Here is a 9,747-nt window from a genome sequence, read left to right on the forward strand (position 1 = left end):
AGAGTTTCGGGACGACGCGTTTGCGTCATCCCAGGTACAGGGGTCTGTACCTGTTGTAATCTCAACAGTTCCGCCTGTTGAGAGCCTTGCTGATTCAGCAAGGCTACTTTTTCCTTCATCTCGTCAAGTTCATGTTGTATGAACTTGGCGACGGTTGAATGGAGGGCATCTCTGTCTAAGTTGGACAGTAATGCCAGGATTGCATCGTTTCCTACGGATGAACTCATTCGTTCAACCGCACTCCTTTCTATATCACTTAGAAAGGAGTAGCTTTCAGGGGAAACGTGATGCGTATTCCCACTACCATCTAACATGTCCATGTTAAATGTGGGAAATGTGGTCCTTGGACGGACTACAAAGTGCTACCAGGTGTAACGGGGCACTGCGACTTGTACTGTTTCAGTACAAGTCCACTTCACACTGCTTCAGATGTGAGTGGTGCCTCTCGTTAGGTGACGTACACTGTACGTATAGAGGAAGACTTCTCTTAAGGCAAGTTAGCTTAAGAGTGTAAAATGAAAACTGTATTAATATAGTTAAGTGTCTTGTTAATCTATCTTTGTAAATGTTGACTTAACTATAAACTAATACTAAACATGTAAATGAATTCTTATCTATCTTATCTTGTAACTCTCTTTGATTACTTCTACAGCTGATTAGTCTGCGGAATAAATAGACATAATGGTCTATACCTATTCATGGATAAGAATTCAGGACATTACTATATAAAGTAATATCCTCCAAATATTACCTACCTTTTAGATAATATATTAATTAACAACCTTTAAGTGTTAATTTCATGTAACGATACACCCCGTTACAATTACAACTTCCCTTTATACTTTGGAGGATTTGTCGGCTCCGGGTATCGAACTCGGGCCTCCCGGCCTTGAAGTCGGTGGCGGATCACTACATCACCAAGATCGGTACTACAAGAGCTTTGGTACTGCTCATGGAATTATTCTTTGGACAATCTATTTCATTTTCAGTTTCGTCCCTTGGTACCTGGTCAGCCGAAGAGACATGAATAATGCAGATAAGAATTCCAGCATGTATCCACCTACTAACGACTACTTTGACGTCAAGTATACGCACAGTGGATGCAACGCTTGGTGGCCAAAAGGACAGCTTCATGCAGATGAGCTCACTCGTGAGTTTTAAGCTCATGACGTACGTCTTCTTAATTTTGTTGCATAACGACTCTCTTTGCCTTTTTGCGCTACTGACTCAAATAATCGAAGTTTGTCTTGATGACGGTAACAAAGTAGACGCTCTTATACACCTGAAAGCTTTCCAATTGCAAATTTAGGCTGATACCTTACGCTGCCGACACTATGTCAGTTCTGGAGTTGCACATGCTATTGTCGTCAAACGAGGACATAGAATCAGCTGGACGCAGTATCCGTTTGCCATACATAGCGGCTTGGTGGTAGGCTTGTATCGTCTTCAGAAATAGTGCATTTATGGCCCCTAGCGCCACTGTCTGAATTTTCTTCTAAAGCATTCTACAAAATGATGCTCTTGCCAATTTTGCAGTTGCAGCCATTGTTGTAAAAGGCACGTCCTACAAAACATTTCGCCACAAATCTACGTAGTTATGCATTCAGCTCTCTATTCGCTTCCCCTTGTGTCTGCCCTTCCCACTAGACCAATTTCTCACAGCCATTCAAAGTACCGTCTTTTACGCACATGTCCCTCTTCCTTTGCTTTTAGCAGAATTGCGACTTTACAAAGTGACGATGTGCAAACAGTCTCTGCAAAAGCACACTTTTCCATTGCACGTCCGAGTCGCATAACTTCGTCGTTGTGCGCAATTGTCTACTTCCTGCCATGCTTCCGTCCACGCTTCTTGTCACCACTGTCGTCTGTTTCCTTTTCGTCGCAACAAGCGCCACAGTATCGACTTCTGACTCTAAAGCGTTTCGCAGTGACCCAGACGCCGACTCGGGTGAACGCCATCTTGCCGACAGCGCGGAGAACACTGAAGAGCGAAGCTGGTTTCCAAACATCTTTAGACGTCCGATGAAAGATGTCGTAGACTATGAGAAGGCCAATGCAGCGCTAGTGGGCCTCGCGAATAATAAAAATAATAACGCCAAGATCAAAGCCCAGTTGAATAAAATCATCAATGAGCAAGGCCAACACCATCTAACATCACTGCTGCAGGACCGTGCGTTTATCAAAGTATTGACTAGGATTCAAAACAAACGATATCTCTCCAAGGATGATTCGGCTATGTTAGAGAAGGTCTTAACGAAGTTTTTAAATAAAATAGAGCGTGGTAAGTAGCGTGATCCGAGACTTCCCAGTCTTGTCTGGGCCTTCTTGATAAGTTTAATTCCTATGGCATCTTAACTGTTACAGCGACATAAGTAAATCATATTCATACATTCGTGGATAATCGTTTGGCTCGAAATCAAGACAAATCGCTTTAAGGCCAGCAATGTATGCAATTTGTTTATCAATCGCTGTCTATTATTCCACTTTCATTCTCGCACAAGCCTCTTTGCTTTGTCCAGCCAGCACATACTCATATGATATATTTGTGCCACACAGAATCAGCATCACTAATCACCTCAATGTTCCGTATCTGTAATCTCAGAACTGAAAATATGACAGCCAAGCACGTGCGACAAATTAAAGCCACCCGCAGAGAGTCAGAAATTTGCATTCACACCCTTACTGTTCCCGTGTATACGTGCGCCAGCTGTACGAGGCTTATTGTGTGTGCTCCTCCACCTCGCGATAATTGTCATGCCGGTCGATAGTTTCATGTGAAACTTTCTATGTTTTTAAGTTCGCTAGTGATCGGCTTCTAACTAGGCTCCATGGACATCGGTGCCACACGCAGGACCGGCAGCGTAAGCTTCTCGACATGTGGTCATTGAGGAAATCTTAAGTATATTTCAGGTCGTTGCTAACGTCCCTCGGCACCATGTTTATCCTTCACCACCCGCTACTCGTCCACAAGTTGGGACGCGAGCTTTGTCGTGGCGACCTAGAACGTAAGAAAACAGCACTAGCATACTTAAAAAGGGCTCATCAATGATGTCCAATTTCTGCTTATTGTGGCACTGAGCGAGCTTCTAATGGTGACCACCGTCAAGTTTAGTAACCCGCGACACTCTGTAAAAGACCTCGTCGGATTTACCTGTCCAAAAATTTATTAAATCATATTGTCTTGATAAGTAGACCTTCTTCAATTCGAGTTGATTAAGTGTTTTCGACATCATGATTCTAAGTAAGAGCCGAAAGATTAACCAATTTAATTTAATTGATTAATTCTAGGGAAAAGTACCAAAATACCCCTGACAAATGCAGAAAAGACGGAAATCCCCCTGTACTTTTATAAATGACCAAAATGCCCCTGGCTACAGCCCATATATATATACACGGAAAACCGTTGCGCACAGCATAATCACATCACTTTGCCTCACCGCCGCAATATTTAAAGATTACACCATGGGTTGTTGGGTATTTTGAATATTTCGGAAGTTTTGGAGTGTGGCGTGTGCGATGCAATGGCCAAGATCACTTTTGACAAACAGAATTATAAATGAGCGAAGGTTACCCCAGCATAGAGCTCACCTACCCGGTTCTGCGCAAGCACCACGATGGTAATAGCAACTATCACATAGTCTCTCCAGATGGCTTCCACGGAAAGGCATCTGGAAAGAGTAGTTTGGCATTCCGTCTAGTTCCAACAGGGGTTTCCAGTTGCTTCAGAAGGAGACCGTTGTTAAGATCGTGGGTTGTAGAAGCGGAATGGACGGCCTTCCAGTTGCCTTGGCGGTCTTTACAGCGAGCGTAGTTGCCGCGTTCCGGCTCGCAGGCTAGTATGACGTTGTGCTTCAAAAAACACAGCGTAAGACTAAATAATTGTCCTTTTTTATACGAGAAAGACTCGTTAAAGTGATGTGATTATGCTGTGCGCAACGGCTTTCCATGTATATATTTATAGGCTATAGCCAGGAGCATTCTGGTCATTTATAAAAATACAGGGGTATTTCCGTCTTTTCTGCATTTCTCAGGGGTATTTTGGTACTTTTCCCTTAGTTTTATTAGCATATATGTAGTGCATTAAATGAGATGTAACATAAAACCTTTATTCTGTGCATCACAGCTATCAGTAATTGACATCAATCAAGTAAAATCAATGTAAACCATTCATGATATCATTAATGCTAAAATCTTCTCCTATGCTACTACTAGCTAAAGGGTTGTTGTCGACTTCATTTTCTGCATCAAGGTCACTAATACCATTGTCAATCGGCTTCAGTGTCAAAGAACTCTTTCATCACAGACACCTTATCAAGATCAAAATTGACTTCCTCAAGCTCCTCACATAATGGCTCAGTGGCAGTTCCTTGATCGTCAGCTATCTTAGTTTCATCCTCAAAAATTCCTATTGAAGAATATTCAATTTCAGTGGTAGGTATCATTTTCCCTTTTCATTTTTGACCTTCTTATTTCTCCCAGCCTCCCGTTGTAGTTCATTGCGAAGCTGCTCAAGCATATTAAGGCGGCTAACTTCGAGGTGATTTCTGGACTTTGTCTTGACAAGCCCCAAACCTGAGAATACCCTCTCACAAGCAGCTGCATGGGGGCACGATAGAACAAATTTTTAGGGCAAAACGACGCAATGTTGGGAAATTTCCGGTAAATTCTTGCCAAGATTGACGGACAAATTTCGCTTCTTTGAAAAAAAATTATCAAAAGGAGTGCCCGCATTTTCGTAATTTATCAATTCATTAAATAAAAGGCCTGTTTCACGTTTGGGGAATATCCACTTCTTAATCAGTTCCAGATAAGCTCTAATTAGGCTATCCTCACTCATTCATTTTTTCTTGAAATGGCCACCTTTTTGAAAGTGGGATTGAGAAATGGCTGACGAAATAAATTACATCAGCAAATTCTTTAACTCGCCTTCCAATTGCAGCAAGTATGTGCTCTTTGAATTCAATAATCCCCACATCCATTTTTAATATTGTATGGTGGATGTGGATAATTTCTTTCTTTACATTCGATAGACTCCAGCTTCGAGCTTCAAGGCGACCAATGGCATCAATAACTGGCTAAAGAGCATTGATGAGGCTGTCATTATTTGCAAAATGATGACGACTCATAATGGCGTTTCGAATTTTTGCATTATTGATTGAAGGATATTCATTTTTGCTGCTTTGCTCTAAACAATATCGAAATCCTTCTTCGAATGTTGATACCCCAAGACCTACGTGGGCAAGAAAATACCATCAAATTCGCAAAAGGCGCTCAGCAAGAGGGTGATACCTTTCGCCTTCTGCCATCACTGCAATGTAATTCTCCATTTATAAGACGACGTGAAGAAATTAACTAACTTTTGGCCTACTCGACAAACTGGCATAACAGCTGCAAATCCTGCTATATCTTATGCAAGGAGATTGAAGGCATGCAAACAGCAGCGAAAATATATGATATTGGGAAACTCGTCCTGTACATCATTTTCCATATTTATTATTGCACGTGGGTTGTCGGATACACATGTGATTGCTAATTGCATCTGACCGCCGCTTCTCAGAACTGCCAATACCAGTTGTTCCTTTAAGGCCAAGGCTGTATGACGGTGACCAGAGAGGTCTGCAATCTCCAACACATGCTTCTCCCTCCTCTTTCAATAGCATGAATGCATAGACAGAATTTCCGGATACGTCCGTCCAGCCATCCAGGCAAAGGGTGAAATTTTCATTAGTCAAAAGAAACGACAGCTTATACTGAAGGTGCTTTGAAAATATCTCCGTCAGAATACGATTGCGTAGCATTTCACTGCTCGGCAGGCAATAGCCTGGGAAAGTGTTTTAATATTTTTTTTACATAGATGTTGTCGGCAAAACAAAACTCCCCAGATTTGCCTGGGAGAGTTGCTTGACAACTCAGCTGGCAACACTCTGTTGTATACGACGATGTTGTGCACTCGCACCTTCCGTTGTTGAACTGGACACGCGACTCGCAGAATATGGGCCAACATCTGAGGGGCTTTAAATAATATCTCTCTCATCAGAAAATATAGTACATCCGACTGGCAGTGGCGTTTCGGTTGGATGGCGGTGGTGGTTTTCTTAGCTACTTCCTGCAGGTAAAAGCTTGTGTCTGCATGGAACAAAATTGTTTTTTTGGTAAAAGTAATCAATTTGGCATGGACCAGCAACTAAAGTAAAAGGTATAAGGCAGTTCTCGCAACGTAAAACATGCTGATGAAGCTTCTCTGGGTTTCCCTCTACTGCACTGGTGCAGCAGCCACACTTAGCACTGTAGCGGTTACTAGAGCTCCTGTTGTTAGACCGGTAAAAATTTGCCAAACGTGCACCTTGGGTGGGGAGAGGGGCAGCAAAGCCATTTGGTGGTGGTGGGAGGGGCATTTCGCAGGTGAGAGCGATGAGCGGAAGGGGAGGAGAATGAAGATAGGCTTTGTTATTGTTTTGTGCCCCTTTAATTAGGGCAACTAAATATGGAAAGGGGCATGTCTATATTTTATACCCGCTTAAAAAGGGCACAAAATTTGGCAAGGGGCAAGCCTTCAGAGCGTGCCCAAGGGCATGTCCGTGTCTTCATGCCCCGTACCTACTTGCTCGGTAATTATTGATTAACATTGTTTTTGAACACTTTCTTAATAAGAAATACAGTTTTTACCCGTTTGGCCGCACTATCAAATGCATTTACCATATGTAGTTTTCTATTGTGTTGTCCCTTTCGACGCGCTAAAAACTTTAAGGCTATAATCAGCTGTAGACAGCATACAAAGGTTTATCGTATGCTCTTAAACACTCAATAATATAACTGCTTCTACCACATGCGACCGTTGTAACAGGGCAACCTTTGCAAGTGTCGATATCGGTTTACCCTAGTTACAGTGAAGGTGGGGGGCCTCGACTACTTCACGTACACGACGTGTAGAGGAGGTTCTAAGTAGCTCCGAAGTCTTAGCAACTGAAGGCAAGGCTTTAAAATAGAAAAATAATAAAACTGTATTAATAAAATAATTCCTTTATAACGATCTTCTATCTTCAAGGACGGCGTGATTTCAAGGATCATTCCGAGGCATTGTTAGCGTTTCGTTAACATAAATTGATGGGAGAGGGACCGCAATGTTTTGCGGTTTGCTTCCGAAAAGAAATCCTGGTTGCACTCTTAGGGCAACTTAACTCGTTGTTCTGGTACAACCAGCGATTGACCAAAATCCCTTCTTTGACTCATCCAGGCTTCACAAGTTCTGGTGAGGACGAAACGGGAATCTACATTGATGCCTTTTTCCGACATCGATGGAACACATGTAAGCAAGCAAAGGATGTCTCTCCTTTGTTCCAAGCTTGGAAAGCATTTGTGCAGAATGTGCAAAGCGCAGGCCGCGAGGCCTGGCTTTACAAAACTGAATGTTTTCCGTGACCGGTTCGAAAAAAGGATTGTACTCCGTGCCTGCACTATTTGTCTAGAAAGGCAGGGTTGCCTTGCCTCTCGTGGAAGGACTCATGTCAATGTTGTTTTGAGGGTGCAGCTTATGCCCCTAAGGAAGCATACTCCCTTTAAGATACTCATTTGAAAACGCTCATCTTTTGTGGGATGCGCGAACGGATTGAGAAAATACAATCCTCTTTCGAGCGCTTGTTCTCTGATGGACCCTCTCTCTCGAGGAGGACGGGTCTCGTCGTACTGTCGAACGAGACCCGGAACTTCCATCATCAATTGGGAACGAGGTTTCCAGTTATCATGCGAAGTTGGATACCCCCGCCAACAAATGAGGCAACTCATTCAAACCTTTTTCACCTCACGATGGTTCGAGAAGCTTTCAACAAGAGAACGCTTGTTACCACTTGAATCTGTCAATGGATGTGGAGGGGAGGGAAAACTGGGTTGGCCTCGTTCGACGCCGAATTAAGAAAGTGATTTGGATCACATACTTTATTATTTAACGAGGACACTGATCACGAGCGATCCCGTCGCCGCGAGTTAGCGGTGTATATATATAATATTCCCCGTCACAAGTTGAAAAATTGTGCGCAAGTTGCTATGATCAACTGGCGAACGAAAGACACATCAGTCGCTTCAAAACGAGCTGGTGATAGCTCGTCAACCTTAGTAGATGCAGTGGAACTTCTGGTTTGTGAGAGCCCGACTCTGTCCCGAGACTATCATGCTTTAGCTCAAGACATTCATGCTTAAGCAGGTGTCGTAGACCGTTCCGGTGAAATCCGGAATCGGAAGAAGCCTCATACGGATAATACGGGCGGATACGGCCGACATAAAGCGTAGGATGCGTACGTATCCTACGAGGCAGCTCGATAGTGTACGTATTGCCTTGGCGATGTAGTACACGAATCGGGCCGATATAGCTGGGCTGTAATTTATAACTGGGCTTGGCCAGTAGAAGTCTCGAGTTATCGTGAGATAGGTCTTTTCACGTCCACGATAACCACTTATTAGTACACATACATGATGCGTTAACGCAAATCATTAGGGGTGAGATGACGACACGAGGTGTGTCACCAGCAATGACTGTGTAATACAGTAACCCATTGCGTGTTGTGTATCGATATGTGGAGGATCGATACAATTTTGACAATCCTTTAAAGGCTTTAAGATCCTTAGCTTCTTAATAGACTCTTTTAACGTCGTCAAGTAATGTTGACGACGGAACGCTTATTCTTGCAACAGTGAGTTATCCTCTATGTTGTTTTGCGCAGCTGGCTCAAAATCGGGCCGGGGCGAAAGAAAATCAGCGACTGAGTAATCCTGGTTTATATTCCACGGAGAAGTTGAACTCCGCGAAGAAAGCCAACCATCTCGCCATTCTTTGCGAGACGTATGGAGTATTTATTGCCGTGCGAAAAGACGCATGGCTCGTAAAATCAATGAACGATCTGTCTCTCAAGAGATAGACCCTAAACTAGCCAGTGCATGTTTCATGGCAAGAGGTTCCTCGTCATGCACTGGGTAATTGTGTTCTGCCTTGAAGCTGACTTGACTGATAGCAGATAACGCGCTCTGCGCCGTCTGTATCATATTGCATTAACGCACAGCCGATTGCAAAATTGCTGGCGTCACAGACCACATGAAATGGTCTGTCTTGGTTTGCAATCGCAAGGATTGGCGATTGCATCAAGCTTTGCATGATACTCTACTCTCAAAGGAACGTTGACAATTAGCTTTTTATAACTACTATATGTTTTTTCAACAAAAACGAAATATGTACTGTCATTTCGGCATAATTGCAGGATTACTTATGTAAGTACACCGCTTGGCCAAGGATCTTTTGAAGTCCTTTTACATCGACTGGCACAGACCAGCCGGTGATTGCCTTGATCTTTACTGGATTAGGGTGTACCTCGTGTTTATGAAGAAGTGGTATTTCGCTTGTAGCGAATATGCACTTTTTCAAATATGCATCAACTTATTCTTAGGCATAAGTGTAAAAACCTTTCGGACGTGTGTACGATGTACTTCAACGTCCGACTTCTCGTTCATGGCTCCATTGACGAAAAGATGGTACTCTTTGACAAACTATGAATTAATACGCCTTTTCGTGATATCGGCTTTTGAGCCGGTACCGCTGCAGCGTTCAATTTATTGAGCGCATGCACAATCCGCCATCTCCGGTTTCTTCACGCGCGCAGAAATTCGGAGGGCCTGCTGCTAAGCGATCGGCAACGAATTTGTCGACCGCTAATTCTTGTTAACGAGGCAACTACCGCTGCTTCATGACACAGTATTTCGAAC

General features: G+C 43.2%; 1 protein-coding gene across 1 annotated transcript; it reads left to right on the forward strand.

Moving 5' to 3' along the window:
• Positions 1-1,830: 1,830 nt before the first annotated feature.
• CCR75_000874 (uncharacterized protein) lies at positions 1,831-2,289 on the forward strand (the record flags this gene model as incomplete). Its single annotated transcript, XM_067958979.1, has 1 exon — positions 1,831-2,289. One exon carries the CDS (start codon positions 1,831-1,833, stop codon positions 2,287-2,289), a length of 459 nt encoding a protein of 152 aa, XP_067819565.1.
• Positions 2,290-9,747: the final 7,458 nt, after the last annotated feature.

Source organism: Bremia lactucae, linkage group LG9 (assembly GCF_004359215.1).
Source record: "Bremia lactucae strain SF5 linkage group LG9, whole genome shotgun sequence".
Lineage (NCBI taxonomy): Eukaryota > Oomycota > Peronosporomycetes > Peronosporales > Peronosporaceae > Bremia > Bremia lactucae.